Here is a 25,131-nt window from a genome sequence, read left to right as displayed (position 1 = left end):
TTGCATTGGGTGTAATACTCTATACTGGCAGGTATTGCATTGGATGTAATAATCTATACTGGAAGGTATTGCATTGGTATAATACTCTATACTGGAAGGTATTGCATTGGGTGTAATACTCTATAGTGGAAGGTATTGTAATGGATGTAATTCTCTATACTGGAAGGTATTGCATTGGATGTAATACTCTATACTGGAAGGTATTGCATTGGGTGTAATACTCTATACTGAAAGGTATTGCATTGGGTGTAATACTCTATACTGGAAGGTATTGCATTGGATGTAATACTGTATACTGGAAGGAATTGCATTGGGTGTAATACTCTATACTGGCAGGTATTGCATTGGATGTAATAATCTATACTGGAAGGTATTGCATTGGTATAATACTCTATACTGGAAGGTATTGCATTGGGTGTAATACTCTATAGTGGAAGGTATTGTAATGGATGTAATTCTCTATACTGGAAGGTATTGCATTGGATGTAATACTCTATACTGGAAGGTATTGCATTGGGTGTAATACTCTATACTGGAATGTATTGCATTGGGTGTAATACTCTATACTGGAAGGTATTGCATTGGGTGTAATACTCTATACTGGAATGTATTGCATTGGGTGTAATACTCTATACTGAAATGTATTGCATTTGATGTAATACTCTATACTGGAAGGTATTGCATTGGATGTAATACTCTATACTGGTAGTTATTGCATTGGGTGTAATACTCTATACTGGAAGGTGTTGCATTGGTGTAATACTCTATACTGGAAGGTATTGCATTGGATGTAATACTCTATACTGGAATGTATTGCATTGGGTATAATACTCTATACTGGAAGGTGTTGCATTGGTGTAATACTCTATACTGGAAGGTATTGCATTGGGTGTACTACTCTGTACTGGAAGGTATTGCATTGGATGTAATACTCTATACTGGAAGGTATTGCATTGGTGTAATACTCTATACTGGAAGGTATTGCATTGGGTGTAATACTCGATACTGGAAGGTATTGCATTGGGTGTATTACTCTATACTGGAAGGTATTGCTTTGGATGTAATACTCTATACTGGAAGGTATTGCATACAGGCATACCCCACATTTCCGTACGCAATGGGATCGGAGCATGTATGTAAAGCGAAAATGTACTTAAAGTGAAGCACTACCTTTTTCCCACTTATTGATGCATGTACTGTACTGCAATCGTCATATACATGCATAACTGATGTAAATAATGCATTTGTAATAGGCTCTATAGTCTCCCCGCTTGCATACAGCTTTGGTACAGGTAGGGAGCTGGTATTGCTGTTAAGGACGTGCTGAACGGCGAATGCGTGAGCTGCCGTTTGCCTATTGAGCGATATGTACTTACTTGCGAGTGTACTTAAAGTTAGTGTCCTTAAACCGGGGTATGCCTGTACTCTATACTGGAAGGTATTGAATTTGGGTTTAATACTCTATACTGGAACATATTGCATTTGGGTTTAATACTCTATACTGGAAGGTATTGCATTGGATGTAATACTCTATACTGGACGGTATTGCATTAGGTGTAATACTCTATACTGGAAGGTATTGCATTGGATGTAATACTCTATACTGGAAGGTATTGCATTGGATGTAATACTCTATACTGGAAGGTATTGCATTGGATGTAATACTCTATACTGGAAGGTATTGCATTGGGTGTAATACTCTAAACTGGAAGGTATTGCATTGGGTGTAATACTCGATTCTTCGAAGTATTGCATTGGGTGTAATACTCTATACTGGAAGGTATTGCATTGGGTGTAATACTCTATTGATGGAAGGTATTGCATTGGGTGTAATACTCGATACTTCGAAGGTATTGCATTGGGTGTAATACTCTATACTGGAAGGTATTGCATTGGGTGTAATACTCTATTGATGGAAGGTATTGCATTGGATGTAATACTCTATACTGGAAGGTATTGCATTGGGTGTAATACTCTATACTGGAAGGTATTGCATTGGGTGTAATACTCTATACTGGGATGTATTGCATTGGGTGTAATCTGTGACGTGATACCTTGCTGAGTATAACGTTGGAATTTTCCTTTCCTAGATCACCTCCACCAGCTCGCAGAGCCTGAGAGGGACCCTGCTTGGTCACACGACACTGCAGAAGTCCCCGCCTGTGGCCGATTGTAAAGAGACAGCAGACTGAGGGCGAAGAGTATGTGTCATCCCAGCGTATCCCTGATGCACCGAGCCCAGATAAAGGTGGAAGCTTATTCTGGGATTGCTATGAGTTACAGGACATGTTTATTTATTTATTATTGTGTCAAGCTCGTTTTACCGACATTATCCCTCGTCCTGGCATGTAATTCTCACACCGCATGTTATTCGGTGTAACACGGCTGGACCTGGAAATACACGTGTGTTTTACAACTCTCGGAAGTGCTGTTGTCGTCCCAAACGTCAGAACGCAATCTGCAATATTATTCCCCCCTTTTTTTAAACTGACGTCTGTTTACCTTTCCATCACTTTCTCACCCGCAGAAGCTTCGCCCTAAAACAGCTTTGTGTCATTAGAACCAAGTTTGCCACCTCACCTGGGATGCAAAGTGATGGCATACAGGGCATGGGCAGGCCAGAGAGATCCCAGGGCATAGGCAGGCTAGGGATAGTCCAGGGCATAGGCAGGTTAGGGATAGTCCAGGGCATATGCAGGCTAGAGATGGCCCAGGGCATAGGCAGGCTAGAGATATCCCAGGGCATAGGCAGGCTAGAGATAGTCCAGGGCATAGGCAGGTTAGGGATAGTCCAGGGCATAGGCAGGTTAGAGATGACCCAGGGCATGGGCAGGCTAGAGATAGCCTAGGGCATGGGCAGGCTAGAGGTGGCCCAGGGCATGGGCGGGCTAGAGATATCCCATTGCAAAAGCAGGCTAGATTATATCCCAGGGCATAGGCAGGCTAGAGATAGCCCAGGACATGGGTGTCACGGGTGACCGGGTTATTTACACCTTTTATCGGGATCATTGAGCAAAACAAGGTTATTGAAATAAATTGTAATTTATTCGGCATAAATTCGCTTACACACAATGATACACAAAATACAGACGAAAGACACACTTACTTTGGGGCTGGGGTAGGAAACTAGACTTTCCTAGGTGCAGGGAACTCTTTGTGAGAGTTTTACCCTGACCGAGACTTAGCCCGGGAGCTCCTGGTACCCAAATCGGCATATAATGCCATACGCCACCGCTATGTTCGCTTCTGATAACTTGGTCCCTCCTGACCGCGAGCTACTCCAAATCTCCAGGAACTCAAATCGGCATAAGATCCCAGCCACGACCACTACGTTCGATTCCGAGAACTTGGGCGCAAAATGCTGGACTTAGTCTCTGGCGGGCAGGCTTTTCAGACTCGAAATCGAAGCTAGTACCGTAGCTTTGCTATTACAAACAAAGCATCTATGAAAAGTCTGCCCGCTCTCTTCCGGCTCTGACTCAAGGGGAACACACAATCTGATTGGCTCAAGGCTTCTTATAGTATTCTCTGCTTCATTCATTAAATAGAAGCAGAGCGGACAGCCAATCAGCGTGTGGGAACTTTATCAAGCAGCCAATCAGAGCCAAGCCGGGTAGAAAATCCGGATCTGCATGAAATTTGAAATGGCCACGGGTCATGCGCAAGCCTGCCACATCTCCCCCCAGCTATCCCAATGCCACCCGCTGGGCAGGCACGACCCTAGGTCTGGCAGAACAAGTGGCATAACGGAGGACAACCATAGATCTCCGGACTTGGTACTACGCCTTTCCCCGCTGACCAAATGCCGTTCACACATCACGTTCTGGCCATCCTCTGGCTGCTTTGAACTCCGATGTCCAGCAGACTTACCGGCGCCTATGGGTTTGCACGGGCTGCCTGTTTGGACATCAGTTACGAATATTTAAACATATTAAAACTATATTTTAATACACACCGAGTCTTGTCGTTTTATTTCTGTCTGCCTTATTCCCCACACACTTTCCCTTGGACTCTGACTCCCCGCCACCCCCAATCTTATATACGGATGGGCACCCACAAACCCTATACTGGTTCTGGGTCACCTTGACACTAGCCGGGGTATCCCCCTTAATCTAGTGATTCCCTCAGCTACAGGGATACATATTTATCCCTGTGCCTCATTCAACTTTCTGGGCTGTGCTGAAGCAGGGTACCCTAGTGGTGAGTTGCGCTTATGTTTTCATGGGGAGGTATTGCTGGGACAATATGCCTACATGTATCCGAGAATCAGGCATGATTCCCTGGTACATTTATTGGGGACCCGGTAACTCAGGACTCCAACCTCCCAGGCACATTCTGTCAACGGTTCCTCCGCAAACCCCCTCCCCACCCCTTGAAACTCATACACTAGCAATCCCTGATTGATGGCATGCCCGGAAAGGGAAACACACACACACATTGTTATTACCCTGCGTACAATGTGATCATACTATGTTACTGGGTCCAAGAGCTAACTCTCTGGGACCCTTATACGCGGAGCAGGGGTAACCAAATGGGCTTGACCTTTATTATAGAGCCTGGTTACCCCCTCCTGTCACAATGGTTTGGCTAGAGATATCCCAGGGCATAGGCAGGCTAGCGATGTCCCAGGGCATGGGCAGGCTAGAGATATCCCAGGGCATATGCTGTATGCATCTCAAGCTGTCGTGTACACAGTAACATGACATGATTGGCCCACAAATAATGCATATGGAGTATGTCATTTGGCTGGGATTTCTGCCCTAACACTACATTCACTTCACCGGCAGTTTGCCGAGGTTTTACACGCAGCTATGAACTGGGGAAAGTGGAGAATGTGTCAAAACCATTTTCTATAAAAGATAACAAACAAAATTGCAGAGAAAATTCAATCATTTATTGTGCAGGTTACACTGTGCGTACACAGCGACACAAAGCGCCAGGCGTTACATAGGGCGTCTTGCTTTGAAGGCGCACAGCGATGTTTCAATTCTTTAACCACAAACCAGGTTGTGTGCGAGCGGAAGAAGCAGCGTTTGATTCAAAAGATAAGGAAAGGATGTGAAGAACTCAACGCTCTTCTGCGTGGAAGGCGTTTACCTCGCGGGGCTGGGAGGCCAGGCTTCACTTTGGAATGGCACAAGAGCAAGATGCCTGACGAGAGACGGAGAAACGGTTACTTTCTGGCGGTTTGTGAGGGTGACGCGTCACTGCGGCAGAACACAATATTCACAAGGCTATTTACCAAAGCGGGCATGAGATTGAAGCTCGAAGAAAGAAAATGGCCTGACGTTTGCCTACAAATGTGAAGGATAATGCTGCACTCCCCAAAAGAAATCAAAACAATACAAATACCAGTGCTCCTGGTCCAGGAATCTCTGCGTGGTACCCCCAATAGCATGTACCCCCAATAGCATGTATGTAAGGAAAGACCTAGGCACTACGGATTTCTGCTAGAAAAGTGATTTAATAACATGTGCCTAACATATGTATAACATGTGCCTAACATATGTATAACATGTGCCTAACATATGTATAACATGTGCCTAACATATGTATAACATGTGCTTGCCTAACATATTTTTTTTCCCCATGATCTAATAAACATCCAAACCTTTATTCTCACTGGATAGGGGGATCGCCCCCTGATTTTGTATTAACTGCCATTTCAGACCTCAGCGCTTAGTGAAGCCCGCCCATGGGGCTTAATCCTGTGCATATATATATATATATATATATATATATATATATATATATATATATATATATATATATATATATATATATATATATATATATATATATATATATATATATATATATATATATATATATATATATATATATTCTGTATACCCAACATAGTGACCCAATGCCCACTGTAACCCTCACATATATTTGGTATAGCCTCCCACTTCTGCACTGTTGATACCAATGACACATTATTTGGGTAACACATCGAGGCTGTAAAATAACTTCCTTGAGGTTCGTTGATGAGTATCGGTGCATTGTAAAGGTTTTATAAACGTTCTTAGGGATGGGATCAATTTGGACGTGCTCACCTCGACTTGTTGGCATGGTGGTATTGGTGTCGTTGGAATTGGTACCGGAATTGGTACTGGTAAAGGTATAGTGGGGACTGCAAGACAAGGCATTAATCACATCAGTGAGTGCTTAGAAGGCAGTAACTTGGTGAAAATTACTTTGTTAATGGTGGGAGGCAGCGAGGGTATTAGAGGTAGGGTGGAGTTACCCCGTAGGGTTTCCTTGGCCAGTGTTGAGCTTTGCAAGGTAGCGGCCGGACTACACGCGGTACAACACGGCGATTTACCTTTCGATACGGCATGAACCGTTGGACAGCGCTCTGTTACTACGAGGACAGGTTGTGCCGCTCACACATGGGGGTTTATTTGTCGCACGTGACATGGAGAATATGGTGGCAGGCGCATGGCGAGACCGTGAAGGTCTGCGCCAGACTAGGCTGTTCCTCTAATCCACCACCTGCTTACATGGGTGGGAAGCAGGGGGTCTCCGGAGTGGGGGTCTAAAACCGTTATTTTCAGCTACGGGGACCCCCTGTATCCCGAGATATATACTGAGAAAGGTGCCACTGGTTAGTCCCTGGTATTAAAATCCCTGCGTCACGCCGGCCAATCGGAAGCCGCTGCCGATCGTAACGCAGGAGATTTTCCCTCCATTTTGTTTCCCCCTGGATGAGATGCAATCGGTGGGAACCTTGGCAGTAAGTATCTCCGAAACCAGGGGCTCCCCGGTGATTAAATAATCCAATGTTCGGGTGCAGAGACCCCAGGTTTTCTCTGGGCGAGGGGGTAATGGGAAGGAGGAATTCCTACCTATAAATAACTCTGACCCTAGTATGTTATTAAAGAGACACTCATGTGTCCCTGGACTTGTGGTCACAGATGCAAACTGATTATTTGCAAGTAGTGTCTGAATAAATCCACATTATACAGGAGTTCCTCATACACACGCCTCCTCCTAATATCGTGCGCGTGCTTCTCAAATTTATCTGCATATATTATCATCTGGTTTTGTGCTGCACTTCCGTACATACTCTACCATAGGAATTGATCGCGGTGGAAAATATATATACTAGCTGATATACCCGGCGTTGGGCGTTGCCCGGGCGTGGAAGGACAGGGGGCATGGAGTGGAAGGGCGGGGGGGAGGGGCGTGGAGGGGCAGGGGGGAGGGGCGTGGAAGGGCAGGGGGGTCAAGGGGCGGGGAGGGCAAAGGGCAGGGGGGCAAAGGGCATGGGGGGCAAAGGGCAGAGAGGGGCGGGGGGGGCAAAGGGCAGAGAGGGGTGGGGGGGGGTAAAGGGCAGGGAGGGGCGGAGGGGGGAAAATGGCAGGGAGGGGTGGCGGGGGGCAAAGGGCGGGGGGGCAAAGGGCAGGGGGGGTGGGGGGGGGCAAAGGGCAGGGAGGGGCGTGTGGGCCAAAGGGCAGGGAGGGGCAGGGGGGCCAAAGGGCATGGAGGGGCAGGGGGGCCAAGGGCAGGGAGGGTCGGGGGGGCTAAGGGCAGGGAGGGGCAAGAGGGCAGGGAGGGAGGGAGGGGGGAAGAGGGTTGGGAGGGAGGGGGCAAAGGGCTGGGGGGGAAAAGGGCAGGGAGGGGTGGGGGGGGGAAAGGGCAGGGAGGGGCGGGGGGGGGGGGGGGCAAAGGGCAGGGAGGGGCAGGGGGCCAAAGGTCAGGGAGGGGCAGGGGGGCCAAAGGGCAGGGAGGGGCTGGGTGGCTAAGGGCAGGAGCGGCGGGGGGGCTAAGGGCAGGGAGGTTCGGGGGGCTAAGGGCAGGGAGGGGTGGGGGGCTAAGGGCAGGGAGGGGCAAGAGGGCAGGGGGGGCTAAGGGGAGGGAGGGGGGCAAGAGGGCAGGGGGGGCAAAGGGCAGGGAGGGGTGGGGGGCCAAAGGGCAGGGAGGGGTGGGGGGGGCCAAAGGGCAGGGAGGGGTGGGGGGGCCAAAGGGCAGGGAGGGGCGGGGGTGCCAAAGGACAGGGAGGGGCAGGGGTGCCAAAAGGCAGGGAGGGGCGGGGGTGCCAAAGGGAGGGGCGGGGGGGGGGCCAAAGGGCAGGGAGAGGCAGAGGGGCCAAAGGGCAGGGACGGCCGGGGGGGCCAAAGGGCAGGGAGGGTCGGGAGGGCCAAAGGGCAGGGAGGGGCGGGGGGGCCAAAGGGCAGGGAGAGGGAGGGCAGGGGGGGCAGAGGGGAGGGAGGACAGGGGGGCAGAGGGGAGGTAGGGCAGGAGGGGCAGAGGGGAGAGAGGGCAGGGGGGGCAAAGGGCAGGGGGAGGGAGGGCAAGGGGGGTCAAAGGGCAGGGGGAGGGCGGGCAAAGGACGGGGAGGGAGGGCAGGGGGGGCTAAGGGCAGGGGGCGGAGGAGAGGGAGGGCAGAGGGAAGGGAGGACAGGGGGGCAGAGGGGAGGGAGGGCAGGAGGGGCAGAGGGCAGGGGGGGCAAAGGGCAGGGGGAGGGAGGGCAAGGGGGGTCAAAGGGCAGGGGGAGGGAGGGCAGGGCGGGCAAAGGACAGGGGGAGGGAGGGCAGGGGGTCTAAGGGCAGGGGGCAGGGGGGGCAAAGGGCAGGGGGAGGGAGGGCAAGGGGGGTCAAAGGGCAGGGGGAGGGAGGGCAGGGAGGGCAAAGTGCGGGGGGAGTCAGGGACGCGGTAAATAAGTTTACTCACCTTGCACACGGCCGCGCTCCTGTTCCTCCGGGTCCCGGCCGCCCTCCTACTCCCCCTTCGGGTCCTCCGCGGAGAGGCTGAGACGCTCCGGTGAGGAGGTGCTGTGCCTCTCACGGGGAGAGGCGGAGACAGCCGGAGGAGAGGCGGAGACAGCCGGAGGAGAGGCCTCTGGGACGGGGAGATGCCGCAGAGAGCGCACTCTGTGTGTGTGTGGGGGGGATGGGGGGGTGAGCAGGTCGGGTGGGGAGGGGGGGTGAGCAGGTCGGGTGGGGAGGGGGGGTGAGCGGGTGGGGGGTGAAGGAGAGCGCCAGGTGAGGGAGCAACCTCTGTGAGGGGAGAGCCACGTGCTCTCTCTGTGTGTGTGTGTGTGTGTGTGTGGGGGGGGGGGGTGAGCGGGTGGGGGGGTGAGGGAGAGCGCCGGGTAAGGGAGTGGCCTATGGGTGGTGAGGTGAGAGTCCCTCGCTGTATCCCGGGCGCTCGCTCCGCTCCCTCACTGACTGTAGCGGCGGGGGGGGGGGGAGGGGAGGAAAAAGCACGGGAAAGAGGGAGACCCGGGGAGAGGAAGTGTGTGTGTGTGCGGGGCGGGCGGCCCAAGGGAGCAATCTCATTGGCCTGGCCCAAGGTCCAATCTGATTGCCGCTAGGGACACAGGGAGGGACACAGGGAGACACATACAGACAGACAGACAACGACACATAGGACACTTTGAGAAATATATAGTAGATATATATATATATATCGCCCCAGTTCTACAGCGCGTTGGTGCTAATGCATATGCATGCCGGAGGTGGCGATCGAATGGAAATACCCACAGAAGTGCTCGGGGAAAGATCGAAGGTTTCTCATTATCCGTGCCCACCCAAGAAACACTTCAGCGATATGACACAGTGGGTTAGTAAATATCTGTACTCACCTTTTAGGCATACGTTCAGGTACAAGTTGAGTAGATCGATCACCGTCTGCTTGACTTCGGTGGCTGCGTTCTAAATGTTTCAGAACGAAAACAAAGCATTTTTTAGTTTAATCAAAGCGTTGTGTAATCCAGATGCTTGTTTACACCGTGTATCCCACTCATTTAAGGAAATGAAACACACGTACTGTACGTTCTTGGAGCTACATAATATGTAATCCAATTCAATGAAACCATGGGAATATCCTTAGCGTGTTGTGAGGCGGCCATCTTGGATGTATGCTGTCATTGATGATACTGGGCTTATAAGAAATATGTTGAGATACTTTACTTCTCCCTATGAGATCTGGTTCTTAAACTTCACAATTCCCTTCTCGGCCTAAGTGTGAGTCGGGGCAGCGGGGGCGTTTAATGGCTAATAATGACTCTCAAAGTCTCTTGGCCTTCTCATTATTTTCAGTGACATAGAAAGATGTCTTGCTCCTGAAGGCAAAAAGGTTTCATTTTGTGTAGATCATTTGAGGGTATATTTGATTGATGTTCTTAAAAGGGTCTCGCTGAGATTTACACAAGCTGCTTCAGAGACTCCGATACATTTTATCCCAATATAATTACCCTAAAGAACTAGAATAGTTCTGGAAAACACTCACTCCTTCTGTCCCGGCAGTGTGAGAGAAATCGAGACTTGTAATTACTTGGCATTACAGTTGCATGTATTTACACTGTCACAGAGTTACACTGGCGTGTATTTACACTGTCACAGAGTTACACTGGCGTGTATTTACACTGTCACAGAGTTATACTGGCGTGTATTTACACTGTCACAGAGTTATACTGGCGTGTATTTACACTGTCACGGAGTTATACTGGCGTGTATTTACACTGTCACAGAGTTATACTGGCGTGTATTTACACTGTCACAGAGTTATACTGGCGTGTATTTAAGCTGAAACAGAGTTACACTGGCGTGTATTTACACTGTCACAGAGTTATACTGGCGTGTATTTACACTGTCACAGAGTTATACTGGCGTGTATTTACACTGTCACGGAGTTCAGTGGCCGTATAATGTCACAGAGTTACACTGGCATGTATTTACACTGTCACGGAGTTCAGTGGCATATAATGTCACAGAGTTACAGTCGTGTGTATTTACAGTGTGAATACTTACTGCGCAGCCGCACTGTTGGTGTGTGGTGACCACAGTTATTTCAACTTCAATTTCACTACAAATAATAATTTAACATGTAAATAGTTACTAGAATAAATACATTTTTGTGAAGGCATACAGTAACTCTCACCTCTAGCACTGAGCACATTGTTGCCCATAGTGACTAAGCTATGCTATTCTATAAGACCACTTTAGAGCCCATTGGCTGGAAAGACATCTTTTTTAAAGGGATTGAAATGACTGACCAATAGGAAGCTGTAACTGAGGATGTGGCCACTTCCTGTGTGCCCCATATTTGGCCGGGAACTTCACAGGTAATTATCTCGGGAACTGAGAGGGGTTGGTAGGGGGGATTAGGGGGGAGTGGGGGATTAATGGAGGGGGGGAGGAGGAGGAGGGAGGAGGGGAAACCCCCGGAACTGAATGTAGCTTGGTCTTCGAAAAAGCCAATGAGTAGTATAACAGAGTAGGAGGCATTGCTACTTTCTGCTTCCTAGCAGCTGTAAGTATCCATCTGTGACCTGTGCTGTTTTATGGGTAACATTTTTGTTTCTCCTATTAATAAAGTATACCCAGGTTCTCTTATCTACATATTCCCAATATTCCTATAAATTATATTACCTGTTTAGACACAGCTCAAGTTCCAAGTTGCCTCCAATGATGTTATGGGTCGCAACTAAATCCACGGTCTACAATAAACCAAATAAAGTTAATAGTATTTCTTTTTTTTTTGGGGGGGGGGGGGGGTTTGTTAACGTTTTCCTGAGATGAAAACCCATCATGCCGTCTGTGGCAAGAGACCCCCAACTGAATCGTCGTGTCTTAGGGGCCCTCTAATGATACAACCAGAAGACGTGGATCGGCGCAGCCGTGGATGTGATGGAATCAATGTTTTTCAGGCCGGGCAGAGTCACACCTGGTGTCCTGTGCCCCGTGGTGTCCTGTGCCCCGTGGTGGAACGGACACGTTTGGCCCTCATCCAAACCTCTGGGGTCGATCCCAGCCGCAGAAATTCCAACTTCAGCCCCCCTCCCCTTCCTCGCGTAACCATATTGTCCGGGTCCCCGGTACCCCGCAGCCCGTTTTTATACTTACAACATCTAATTCAATCAACGTGTCGGATTCGCTGCTTATGACCACGTTCAAGGTAATGGTCACTGACGCTGATCCAGCTATTGTTTTTATCACAGGATTTTTGGCGTTAATTTCCACCTTCAGGACGTCTCCTACAGCAACATCGAGTAACTACGGAAAACAAACACAGAAACGTGAATCGTCCTGAGGTCATGCCGGCATTTCATATATGCTCTGTATAATATAATAATAATAATATTATTAAATCACCTAAAATATACAGATTGGGCACAATATTGTGACCTTTCATTCAACTGTCGCTAAAGAAAAGGGGCGGCCATTTGGATATCCTGACACTAACACAAATGCTCCCTGAGCGGAAAAACAATCGAAGGATGTTAAACTGGTATTTCTTTTGCCCCCCCCCCACCCGCCCCCAACAGGTCAGGTTTTCAGGCTATCCCAGAGTCAGCACAGGTGGCTCAGTCGGTTAAAAATGACATTGATTTAATGACGGACTTTGTCAAAATTCTCAGATCTTGTGATGCGCTTTACAAAGTCAGAAGCTTCGCCCATAGACAAAGGGGGCAACTCCAGGCTTCTAGGGCCACCAACAGGTCAGGTTTTCAGGATATTCCTGATATATATCGAAGACTGAGCCGCTGATTGACCCACCTGTGCTGATGCAGGGATATCCTGATAACCTGACCTGTTGGTGGCCCTTAAAAAAGGAAGTTAGCCACCACAACTGCCTTAGACCGACAAAACATACTTGGGAAGATTCTTTTCCATTGAAATGGGCCAATTAAATATTTTGGAATATTGTCGCGTTGGTGTGTGATACTCTGCATTGTGACTGTTAGCGCTGCGTTGGTGTGTGATACTCGGCATTGTGACTGTTAACACTGCGTTGGTGTGTGATACTCTGCATTGTGACTGTTAACGCTGCGTTGGTGTGTGATACTCTGCATTGTGACTGTTAACGCTGCGTTGGTGTGTGATACTCTGCATAATGACTGTCACCGCTGTGTTGGTGTGTGATACTCGGCATTGTGACTGCGTGACTGCGTTGGTGTGTGATACTCTGCATTGTGACTGTTGACGATGCATTGGTGTGTGATACTCTGCATAATGACAGTCAACACTGTGCTAGTGTGTGATACTCTGCATTGTGACTGTTAACGCTGCATTGGTGTGTGATACTCTGCATTGTGGCTGTTAACGCTGCGTTATACTCGGCATTGTGGCTGTTAACGCTGCGTTAGTGTGTGATACACGCCATTGCTGCTTAGCACATCCCGAGTCATAGAATGTTTAATAAAATTCACTTACCCCAGGGAAAATTTCTATGAGTTTGAGTGTGGATAGGTCGAGCTGTGGGGAAAGCAACAAGAAATCATTACCCGGTAGTAACAACATTAACGGGCACCGTGATATTCTCCAACTGGCACGTGATATCCCGTCCCACTCATGGGGAACTCTCCCGGTTTGTGCGGCCGTCAAATTGATGCCATTTTGGAACATTTTTCAAAGCATGAGGAACAAGAAACTCGCTCTGCCAATGTGCAAAAGAATCCCAAATCTAGAACTGAATGCAGCAAGATAAGCAGAGAAGAGAATCTAAGAGAACCCCGAATCTAGAACTGAATACAGCAATATAATCAGAGAGGAGAATGTAAGAGAACCCAAATCTAGAACTGAATGCAGCAAGATAAGCAGAGAAGAGAATCTAAGAGAACCTCCCATCAAGAACTTAATGCAGCAAGATAAGCAGAGAAGGGAATCTAAGAGAACTCTGAATCTAGAACTGAACGTAGCAAGATAAGCAGAGAGGAGAAAGTAAAATAACCCCTAATCTAGAACTGAATGCAGCAAGATAAGCAGAGAGGAGAATCTAAGAGAACCCCAAATCTAGAACTGAAGGCAAGATAAGAAGAGAGGAGAATGTAAGAGAACCCCCAATCTAGAACGTAATGCAGCAAGATAAGCAGAGAAGGGAATATAAGAGGACCCCAAATCTAGAACTGAATGCAGCAATATAAGCAGAGAGGAGAATGTTAGAGAACCCCTAATCTAGAACTGAATGCAACAAGATAAGCAGGGAGGAGAATCTAAGAGAACCCCAAATCTAGAACTGAATGCAACAAGATAAGCAGAGAAGAGAATGTAAGACAACCCCGAATCTAGAACTGTATGCAGCAAGATAAGCAGAGAAGAGAATCGACAGATGTCTGAAATGTGGTAAATTCCAGTTTTTCTGATTTTTTTTGCTGCTTTTGAATAAACACATTTTACACTCAAACGATTGCACAGCAGAGAAGTGTACGAGTGCAGGTTGTGCGGGTTCTCGTACATTTTTTAACAAGTGCACACGCGTTTCACCATGAAGGAGAGTGGTCACAGTACAAAGCGCGCACACGCTTTTCACCATGAAGGAGAGCCGTCACAGTACAAAGCTTACACACGCATTTCACAATGGAGTGGTCACAGTACAAAGCGTGCAAACGCGTTTCACAATGAAGGAGAGCGGTCACAGTACGAAGTGTCTACATGCGTTTCACCATGCAGTAGCCTTTAGTACAAAACGTGCACACGCATTTCACCATGCAGCAGCTGTCAGTACAAAGTGTGCACACGCGTTTCACCATGCAGTAGCCATCAGTACAAAGCGCGCATACACATCCCAGATAACAAACACATTTTGCAGTTAAATTGTTGGGGAGTTTAACCTTTTAGTTTTATATAAAAGCAGCACACGCAAAAGGAAAGTTATTCATAACATTGAAGGTTATTCACGTTGGCACAGACCCAACATAGGGTATGAATGGATGCTGAAACTTAGCACTGTTTAGTGAATATGGGCCTTAGATTGCTGGTAACGAGTAATTGTCAGTGGGCGCACGTATAACACAGACTTTATTACTTACTATTGATGTTGGAATCTTTACTATTCTAAGAACAGAATTTAAAAGGCAATCAGGAACTCTATAATTCAACAGCTGTCCGACATTCAGTGGTAGAGATGGTATTTTGGGGCAACTTGTGTCCAGAACGGTTCCTGCTACTGTGAGAACAAGCTAGAAAATATATAAAAGCACAAAAAATGATCTTTTTGAACATTGTGAAATCTGTCTTTTACAAATGAAACCATTACTCAGCAGCTGCAGACACACAGACACACAGACACACAGACACACAGACACACAGACACACACACACACACACACACACACACAGAAACAGACACGCAGACACACTCAGATTCAGACACACACACACACACACACACACACAGACATACGCAGACTCAAGCAGACCTTCACACGCCTCAGCCAGGTCTGCCACCCTGCCCTTCCCCGTTATCCCCTTGCATACATCAGAATTTGAGGTGCAGCTCTACTGCCATGACCAGCACCCTCGCCCCTTCAAGCTGTTATAAGTCCTGCACCCCCACCCATCTTGCACCCCCCCCCCCCAGTGTTTCCTCCCATTCTTGCCAGATGTAGAGGTGCTCCCTGGGAAGAAAGGCTGGCACCGTTGGGGTTGCGTCATCTCGCATGCTGGCGGCAGGACGCAGACCACCAAACGGGCTCTCGCTTCCACGGATGCAGGGAGAGGCGTGGTCACCTCTCTGTGCCAACCGGTCAAGCTGCTCTACTCAACTTTGCCATTTGGGGAGTCGGTGAGGGGACCGATCTAAGGCAGGGGTGCCCCACTCTCGTTCTCAAGGGCCACCAACAGGCCAGGTGTTAGGGATATCTGTGCTTCAACACAGTCTTCGACTGAGCCACTGATTGAGCCCCCTGTGCTGAAGCAGGGATATCCTGAAAACCCAACCATTAGGGGCGGGCAGTCTTGAGAACCCCGGCACTAAGTCATATAAAGAAGGGTGGACATCAATCTCCATCTCTGTGTGCCACGTCTCCCGCTAGGTCTGATGTGGAGTAAACCTCTGGCTATTAGTCTACTTGGTTAAACTTTGTTACCATGCGGGAGCACAAAATGGCGCAGTGTGACAACGCTACATTTCCGCACATTTTCTCCACTGTCTGTAATAAAGAGACCCATGTGTAGTAAAATTAGAAACTGGTACTGCTGCCTGCTAGGCAAGGGTGCCAATTCTTCCCTCACACCAAACATGGAGAGCCGTGAAGTCTCTCGGGGCAAGCCACTAACTCATACCCTGAAACGGGTGTAACGGAGAAAGAAAGATAAACAATGGTAACGTGGCACTGCTTCCCAATTAGGGACCGGAAAATAACCCATTTCTGGTTGAAGCAAGGACACGTAACAAACTTACCTCTAGTACTAAATTAATGGTCGTCGTCAGGTCCACCGACAGGACAGAGTAACTGATCAGGCCATTTTCACCGATAGGGAGATTCACTGCAAAGTAAGAGAGAGTCGGCAAGTTAAGAAGAGGTGCACCTGAACAGATTGAGCGACGGGTGTGAGAGCATGAAGATGTCCGTGTGGGCGAGGGGTGACGTGTGCGGTGCAGCCATGCGTGTGTTCTCCAGCTTTTTTGGGGCTTGTGCCCTGGTTCAGTTTACAGTAGGTTCAGACTTTGAGGAGTATCTATGTGTGTGTGTTATATATATAGCTTAGGCTGAGTCCCGCTAGCGCTGAGCGCGCTCATGTTTGGAGAGTGCTCCAAGCATGAGTGCCGGGTGTCCTGCTTGTACGCGGGGGTTGGGGGGGGGGCATTGCGGGTAGTTGAGCGCGCGGGTAAGTATAGGTTTTTGTTTACCTAAGCGCATGTGAGCATGTGTGCCCGCGCACGAGTGCTGCGCGCGCCGCGTGAGCGGGGACTTACATATATTTATATATGCAAGTCCCCGACGCAAGCGCCGCCCGCTCAGCGCTAGCGGGGACTTGGCCTTAGGTGTGTTTCCATACAAAGGTTCAGCTGTTACAGGGTTGCTAAGCAACAATGTAACAATAAGCTAAGGATGTCTGCAGCAACCAGAATGCCTCCTCGAGGAGGGGAGGAAGGAGGGGAGGAAAGACAGCAAGGAGGGGAGGAGAGACAGCAAGGAGAGGAGAGACAGCAAGGAGAGGAGAGGAGAGACAGCAATGAGAGGAGAAGAGACAGCAAGGAGGGGAGGAAAGACAGCAAGGAGAGGAGGAGAGACAGCAAGGAGAGGAGAAGAGACAGCAAGGAGGGGAGGAAAGACAGCAAGGAGAGGAGGATAGACAGCAAGGAGGGGGGGAAATACACGGTCTGACCTTGCACATTATACTGTACGAATACAAGTGCGCCATAAGTGTATCTTGTGAGTGTGTATTACATACCCGGATACACTTATATTGACAACACCTCTGGGTGAGTTTCTATAGGCTCCTTTCCTATACCTTTTAGGAAGCTATAACATATAGCAGTCCAAATCCCGAATATCTATAAGGGATTTTATTACAACATCCACCCATCCAGCTCTAGGTGGGTAACAATTGGACACAGTCACGTGCTGTTGCAATACATCGTTTAATTACGTTTTAACACCCATTTTTTTATTCTTGGCATTAATAAAGTATTTTAAAATTTACAATTATACATTTGTTTGTGATTGAGTGCTGGAAGACTGGGTTCTTTTTTCTCCCATATGATACGGGGGGGAAATACAGCAAGGAGGGGAGGAAAGACAGCAAGGAGAGGAGGAGAGACAGCAAGGAGAGGAGGAGAGACAGCAAGGAGAGGAGGAGAGACAGCAAAGAGAGGAGCAGGAGAGACAGCAAGGAGAGGAGGAGACAGACAGCAAGGAGGGGAGGAGGAGAGACAGCAAGGAGAGGAGAAGACAGACAGCAAGGAGAGGAGAGGTAGCAAGGAGAGGAGGAGGAGAGACAGCAAGGAGAGGAGGAAAGACAGCAAGGAGAGGAGGAGAGACAGCAAGGAGAGGAGGAGAGACAGCAAGCAGAGGAGCAGGAGAGACAGCAAGGAGAGGAGGAGACAGACAGCAAGGAGGGGAGGAGGAGAGACAGCAAGGAGAGGAGAAGACAGACAGCAAGGAGAGGAGAGGCAGCAAGGAGAGGAGGAGGAGAGACAGCAAGGAGGGGAGGAAGACAGCAAGGAGAGGAGGAGAGACAGCAAGGAGAGGAGGAGAGACAGCAAGGAGAGGAGCAGGAGAGACAGCAAGGAGAGGAGGAGACAGACAGCAAGGAGGGGAGGAGGAGAGACAGCAATGAGAGGAGAAGGCAGACAGCAAGGAGAGGAGAGGCAGCAAGGAGAGGAGGAGGAGAGACAGCAAGGAGGGGAGGAAAGACAGCAAGGAGAGGAGGAGAGACAGCAAGGAGAGGAGGAGAGACAGCAAGGAGAGGAGCAGGAGAGACAGCAAGGAGAGGAGGAGACAGACAGCAAGGAGGGGAGGAGGAGAGACAGCAAGGAGAGGAGAAGACAGACAGCAAGGAGAGGAGAGGCAGCAAGGAGAGGAGGAGGAGAGACAGCAAGGAGGGGAAGAAAGACAGCAAGGAGAGGAGGAGAGACAGAAAGGAGAGGAGGAGAGACAGCAAGGAGAGGAGCAGGAGAGACAGCAAGGAGAGGAGGAGACAGACAGCAAGGAGGGGAGGAGAGACAGCAAGGAGATGAGAAGACAGACAGCAAGAAGGGGACGAGGAGAGACAGCAAGGAGAGGATGAAGACAGACAGCAAGTAGGGGCAGAGGAGAGGGAGAAGGAGAGACAGCAAGGAGAGGAGACAGAGAGACAGCAGGAGATGGAGAGAGATAGCAAGGTGTGGAGAGGAGATTAGACTGCATGGAGGGGAGGAAATGGAGGGATGACATATAGGGAATTAAGAGCATTGTGCACATACGGCAGGAGGGAGTGTAAAGAGAGAGGAGAGACATCAAGGAGAGTAGACATAGAGAGACAGCAAGGAGAGGTGGAGACTGATGGATGAAGAGGAGAGGGAATGGAGCGTAGTGGGCACATGGGACAAGAGGGAGTGCACAGAGAGGAGAGGAGAGACAGTGAGGTGAGTAGGAGGAGGAAAATGAGAGACAGCAGGGAGAGGAGGAGACAGAAAGACAGCAAGGAGAGGATGGGATAAGTAGGCGAGGAGGGAGTGTAGTGTGCACAGACAGGAGCAGACACAGTAAGACAGAGAGTGGAAAGAGGGGAGGAGGAAGTACAGAGAGGAGAAGGGTATGATGGAGAAGAGAGTAAGGTGGGGAAGAGAGGACAAGAGACAGCAAGGCATTACAGGGAGGGATGAAAACAAAGATTAATGTTTCATTAATAAGCTTTAAGATCTGCTAGATCGGCGTATGTTACACCGGGTACAGCTAGTTCTCAAAATATTACAACTCCAGCCCAACTCCCGCATGAGAGATTGAGGTTGTGTGATTTAGGTGTTATCCCTGAAATGCACTTTGAATCCCTGGTTCTGACCCAGAAACAACATTTCATACAGAACATTCTAATTGTTTTCCTTCAACAAATGTAGCGGTGCTTATAGCAAAGATGCTGCTGCTTTTATTTCTGTGGAAATTAAGCATAATTAGGAATTGTTTGTCAACCAAGTGTTTGAATCTCTTTGAAGCCACCACTCTGTCATTATCCTGGCGCCTCTGCAGAGTTTGCCGGACACAGGAATATCATAAGAACAAAAGACACCGCACCGACCCCAAGCCCCTCCGTTTTTACAAACTAACTTTAACATGTAAAAAATACGTCTTGGTGTCCGGTTATGACGTGGCAGTCACACTGATGTAACCACTTAAACACGTCACGTTAGTCCTTGGGCAGGCTGACCCCCTAGTACATTAAGCATTCGTATATAGGCAATGATTTGTACCTAGAATTGCTGACAAATTCACGTTGACGACGGTGACCACCTGCTGCAGGACGCTGTAAAGCTGCAACAGAAAAACAAACGCCATGGCACATGTTCCATTATAATGACGCGCGCCCGGGCTGGTAACAGGAACGTTTAATAAAACACCATTCACAGCGGAGAATTGTATGTCCAGACTAGATTTAGGTGAATCTGTTTCCCCCCCGAGTTTGCCATTCACAATCCGAACCCAAAACCGCCATTCGGATACAACACGCTGGCGGATTGCCACGATCCATCTGCGGGATTCCGCAATCCGCTGGCGGATTTTAGGAATCCAACCCGAAGGATTGCAGGATCCGCGGATGGATCACCGGTGTAAAAAAAAATAATACAAAAAACGCAAAGGAAATGTCCGATTCGCAAAAAATAAAAATCGCCCTTCTGTACTCCAGATATGTCACCACATAGGAGAAGGTGTTGTTATATTCCTGTGTGTGTGGTGTCTTTGTGCAATCATGTTACAACAATACACACGCACAGGCGCTTGCTATTATAAAAAAAAAACATGTTACAATCATTACACGGAATTGATATTAGCGCGTGACAAGAAATCTGAAGTCTTATTGAAACAGGAAATGACCCACTGAGCAGGCACTCCTGTGGTGCGGCGGCCCCTGCACATATACACGTGTGTGGGAAGATGTAATTACTAGGTGCTTGCAAGTTCTCGGAATTAAAACTTACCGTTTTTTGGAAGACGCCGTTGAGTAGTGTCGTCAGCGCGCCAGATATCGAGTCAAGAAGTCCACTAACAGAGGGAAATATACATATATTATACATACCAAGGAATGCTTGTTCCACGGAGTACTACAAGCCCTTCCAAAATTGAAATGTTTAATCTATAAGAGGAGCTAAGTGTCATGGGAAGAACGTGTTACTTATTAATAGTTTTTACAGATAAATATGTTACAAAAGCAAATCTTCTTCTGTGGGATCTGTTCAAAATACAGTCTCCCTTTAGGGATATAATCTTGTGTATTTTTATTTGTTCACCATGTGTGCCTTAATTTGTGTCAGTCGGCAGCATCGTTCCCGTTGGTTTCATTGTCCCTGTCTTTCCTGTTTAGTGTCCGACTATTCAGTTCATCTCTGCCTAAAACTTGGACATGAATGGTTTGGTAGGTGAGTGTTTGGTGAGAAAAGTACTTACAGACCCGATATCGTAATTGTAACTGCAATGTCGTCCGGGTTCTCCATGATCAGAATAAGGCAGCCAGTTTTTATTCCCACTTTGATCGCTGCATGGACTTTCACTATTACCTTAATATCTGCAACTCTAGGTGAAAATACAAATGGCGGATGTATAATGATAATAAATACATGACATCATTACCCCTAATTGCCTTGCTGCCCTTTTGAGACTTCACACGTGGTCACAATAGCACTGAAATGCTGCAAAGGTTTAGCAGCTCTGACCGGGGATTACCTAATATATTGTATTTTCTTTCAAATCCTGCCATACAGTGATATCCAAATCCAACTACCTAAACCAAATGAAATTGGGCACTGCATCTCCCTGAACATGGTCCCATGTAGGAGCAATAGGGTACAGTCATTTGTGGGGTATTCCTTTTGAGACCTATAGAATAACCTATTTCAGCTTTATCAGGCTGAATGATCTGGGGAGAATTGACGATGGACTAAAGGGTAAATCTGTTAACCTCTTATCATCCAACCATGGCCGGTGGAGATTTGTAAATATACATTTCTTACACAATGAAGAAGGAAGTATAGTCCAGTCAATTCTTCCCAGATAAAGGGTAAAGTTCACAGAGGTTTTGTAGTGGGGTCAGCATTCATATAATGGGTCTTTTCTATAGTCTGCGGTGGATTCCTAGCACACAGTGGGCAGCTATGACAAGAACATGCGTAGTGCATCTATAAATCCCATTTTTTATGTATATAACATCAGATAAAAGATGTACTTCTGAGAAGGGATGTATGACCAATTTGTGTGTGTTTGAACACCTTGGAATGTATTGACACAAATATATATATTTATGAGTGACATGGTGAGCTTGTTACGCTGTGTTTCTGAAAAGCTGTTTCGCTACAGAACAATGATTTATAATCCAGAAACATGTAGAAAAAGATCAAAAAACAACCAAGTTTGGAGCATGCCCTTACTGGTCCCATCCCAGTTTGGAACATGTACTTACTGATCCCATCCCAGTTTGGAACATGTACTTACTGATCCCATCCCAGTTTTGAACATGTACTTACTGATCCCATCCCAGTTTGGAACATGTACTTACTGATCCCATCCCAGTTTGGAACATGCCCTTACTGATCCCATCCCAGTTTGGAGCATGCCCTTACTGATCCCATCCCAGTTTGGAACATGTACTTACTGATCCCATCCCAGTTTGGAACATGTACTTACTGATCCCATCCCAGTTTAGAACATGTACTTACTGATCACATCCCAGATTGACTTCCAGTTCAATTTCAAGGTCGAGGGCGACTCCGGGCTTGGGGGTTATAGTCAATGTTTTTATGTTGACCGTTTTGGTAACAATGCTGATAAATGAAAGAGATTATTACACGGTATCATTCTGGGAAACGCAAAGTCGTTTGTCAAATTAGAATTGAGTGTAATGTTATTTGTATAATCAGTTAAATGGTTTTCTTATCCTGTAGGGTCTGAAAGTGTACGCCCTAAACATGAATTGTCTGTTTATTTACAACATGGGAACAGGAGACACGGAACCCGTCTCCCTTCCGAGGTTCTTGCGCTCTGTGGGAGGATCTCATTAAATAGACACTAACAGGGTATTTTAATATAACGTTTCATCATAAAACGTAGGAAGTAGCACTAGAAACACGGGTATTATCCCCTTATTTCTAAATGCATTTATTTATGCTTATGGCCCGCTGAGCTAATAACATTTTAATAGTCAAGGAAGTAACGTTTATTGGGGCGATTAGGGCTGGGTTGAGGAGGGTGGCGGGGGAGGGATCACCTGGCCAGTCCTAGGTAGATAAAGCGTCTTTCAAGTTGCCAAATGTTGAAATAACCCACGATACATTAACCTGTTCACTGCTACAGCATTGCAAGCTCCTCTTGCTGCCAAAGAGTTAATAGGAGGGGAACGGATCAATTTGCAATAAGGTGAGCGGTGTCTTATGGAGCTGGCACATTAAATGACACGGCTCAGTGAGTAAGGTCTCCTTGGGCGAGTCACTGTATCTCCCTGTGCCTCAGGCGCCAAACATAGAGTGATGCCTTGTGCCTGCAGAATTCTATGTACAGCACTGTGTACAGTGTCAGCCCTATACAAGAAAAGCCATGTGGCTGTTGCATGCGCAGCATGTCTGTCACCCGAGGGCTCTACTTTTCTGCTGTGTTTTTTTTTTTTTGCACAGTAAAATGTACTGTAACACTCAGATAACATCCACCGATCAACGTGTTAACATTATTACATTAACCGAGAAGGGACTGGTCAACTTACTTGGTAATCGCACCGACACTAAGAGCGTCTCCCTTCTGGGGTCCGATTAAACTTTTGATTGTGTTAATTCCATCTGTTATAACTGAAAATGAGGAAAGTTATTGAGATGAGTGCTGCAGCTACCAGGAAGGCATATCTATGGGCCTCACTGCTACCTCAGGAGTTACGTACTCCCAGTTCTGCTTTTAGCCTGACTACAGGTACACACAGTCTTGGAAAAAAACTAGCGTTGGTACAAATATCTCTAGAAACCGTCTGCGTAAGTTGTGCTCAGAGAAGTACATAAGACTGGATAATGCAATGTGGCTAGCTTTCCTAAATATTCCAGATACTGTGTTTCCTTCACTTTTGGACCTGTGTAGAAGTGAGTGTCTTTATTATACAGGTAACGGCCACACTGGAAGGATCGCATCATTGTTTAACACTTGAGAGCCTTTGTTAGCTTTAAAGTAACACGGTGAAGAAAGAGAAGCCACAAGAAGGACACTGAAAATCTATCCTGGAAAGAGAACTTTGTACTTACGTGGAACCAATAGGTCTGGTGATGAACAGTACGGTACTTGTGATGGTTGGGCCATACATGCCAGGAACCCAAGATTCACCAGGATCCACAGCTTCAACATCTTGGCTTCTGATACCTGCATACAACACCATTAAAGAGTGAGAGATGAGGAACAACAATGTGCAGAAACCCACAAACACAACAACATACGTATAACTCATGCCCGAGTAAAGTCTGGGGATCGAGGGAAAGGAATAGTTGGTACATTGAAAATTGGTCTTCGTTGTATAGAGCTGACGTCAACAACACACCAAGTTCTTACCTCAGCTGACAGAGAACTCTGACTGTACTGTAGGATTCTTCTGGCTGGCTTTGGATAGACTGATACAAACCGATCAGTCCTTATATACTTAACACATAGACTCGATCAAGGAAATGTCCTCAAATGTCAAGTGAGTCCCACATTTCCTGGGCTGTCAACCAATCTGTGCATAGTCCAATACAAATAGTGGTTGGAACACTTAATTAGGGAACGGTTTCTGAGCCAACTCTCTTGTTTACCATATCTTGGGGTACTCTCATTCCGGGCACAGAAACTGTAATGAAAGTGGGTGGGGGCTGGAGTAAACCATTATGTAACCACCTTTGGTGCAGATACTCTGGGTGGTTTTCAATTTCTGTGGTTGGGTTAAATGTAAATGATGGTGACGACCATGTATACCAGCCTGGGAAATATCTGTTTAGAAATGAAACTCAAAATACCGTAAGGATTTTGTAACCCCCTAAATGGATAACTTAATGAACATTTGTTCTCTATGCTGCAAAAAGACCTCATTGCACGCCACTCACGGGTGGGTAAATGTGGGCGATCCCTTCTTTAACATCATTAGGACCCCAACAGGTCAGGTCACAATGTGCCAAGCTAGTGGAAGAAATGCTGCTTGGAGCATGTGTTCCCCCCCGAGGAATTCTGTAATGTTATCGCCGGGATGTACTCATGAGTATTAGGAATAGTACAAACTATTTGACATTTGGAAGAGTTTTATTGACCTCTTATTGAATTGATAAGGCATTTTGGATGTAACCTACAGAACTCCATCTCCGTAGCCGTGATATATACACGAGGACGTACTTCTTCACGCAAAGGGTGGTTGATCCGTGGAATAGCTTTCCAACGGAGGTGTTCCTTATCCTCCAGCGGTTCCCTGCAGAGTGTAAGTCTGTGAAAGGGGGATTTAGCTACTGCTTGTTTGTGCTGTTAGCAGGGAACAACCCTATGTACAGTACAGTGCAACAAAGTGACTACTAAAACTGATACAAGGTTGCTAGCACATGAGTGGTTGTTTCATCTTCTGGTTCTTTGTTGATTTCATAGGATATGAGCTAAACTGGTAGAGGGTACTGATCCCTATTGACTTTATCTCTGGCACTTTGAGATTTTTGTAGCAGTAACAGTGAGAGGCAAACTCACTATTATCATCAGCTATTAATATACCAAGAAAGGGTAC

General features: G+C 47.4%; 1 protein-coding gene and 1 long non-coding RNA gene across 2 annotated transcripts in view; one reads left to right on the top strand and one right to left on the bottom strand.

Annotated features, from left to right (window-relative positions):
* The window catches only part of LOC142483505 (uncharacterized), a 95,268-nt gene that overhangs the window by 35,582 nt on the left and 34,555 nt on the right, over window positions 1–25,131 (top strand). The window contains exon 2 of the long non-coding RNA XR_012797362.1: window positions 2,091–2,965. This is a non-coding gene — a long non-coding RNA (uncharacterized LOC142483505). The remainder of the gene's footprint in view (window positions 1–2,090; window positions 2,966–25,131) is intronic.
* Window positions 4,873–24,079, bottom strand: LOC142483503 (uncharacterized). Its single transcript, XM_075583500.1, has 16 exons — window positions 23,946–24,079; window positions 23,645–23,759; window positions 23,122–23,203; window positions 22,085–22,189; window positions 20,820–20,945; window positions 20,354–20,417; window positions 19,628–19,688; window positions 16,136–16,221; window positions 14,763–14,912; window positions 13,168–13,209; window positions 11,857–12,006; window positions 11,383–11,450; window positions 10,762–10,816; window positions 9,594–9,663; window positions 6,060–6,136; window positions 4,873–5,151 (listed from the first exon to the last, which is right to left on the bottom strand). The coding sequence occupies exons 2-16, from the start codon at window positions 23,742–23,744 to the stop codon at window positions 5,122–5,124; spliced, it is 1,266 nt and encodes a 421-aa protein (XP_075439615.1). The 5' UTR covers window positions 23,745–23,759; window positions 23,946–24,079; the 3' UTR covers window positions 4,873–5,121.

This window comes from Ascaphus truei, unplaced genomic scaffold, assembly GCF_040206685.1.
Source record: "Ascaphus truei isolate aAscTru1 unplaced genomic scaffold, aAscTru1.hap1 HAP1_SCAFFOLD_329, whole genome shotgun sequence".
Classification (NCBI taxonomy): domain Eukaryota; kingdom Metazoa; phylum Chordata; class Amphibia; order Anura; family Ascaphidae; genus Ascaphus; species Ascaphus truei.
Note: the sequence above shows the minus strand (reverse complement) of the source record. Positions and strands in the feature narration are given on the sequence as shown.

Excerpts from the sequence above, each read along its gene's own strand:
- LOC142483503 (XM_075583500.1), bottom strand. The coding sequence starts at position 23,744 with ATGTTGAAGCTGTGGATCCTGGTGAATCTTGGGTTCCTGGCATGTATG. Across the intron at positions 23,204-23,644 it reads ACCAGACCTATTGGTTCCAC|TTATAACAGATGGAATTAAC; the intron begins GTAAGTACAAAG and ends CCTCATTTTCAG. Across the intron at positions 9,664-10,761 it reads ACCAACAGTGCGGCTGCGCA|AACGCAGCCACCGAAGTCAA; the intron begins GTAAGTATTCAC and ends TGAAACATTTAG.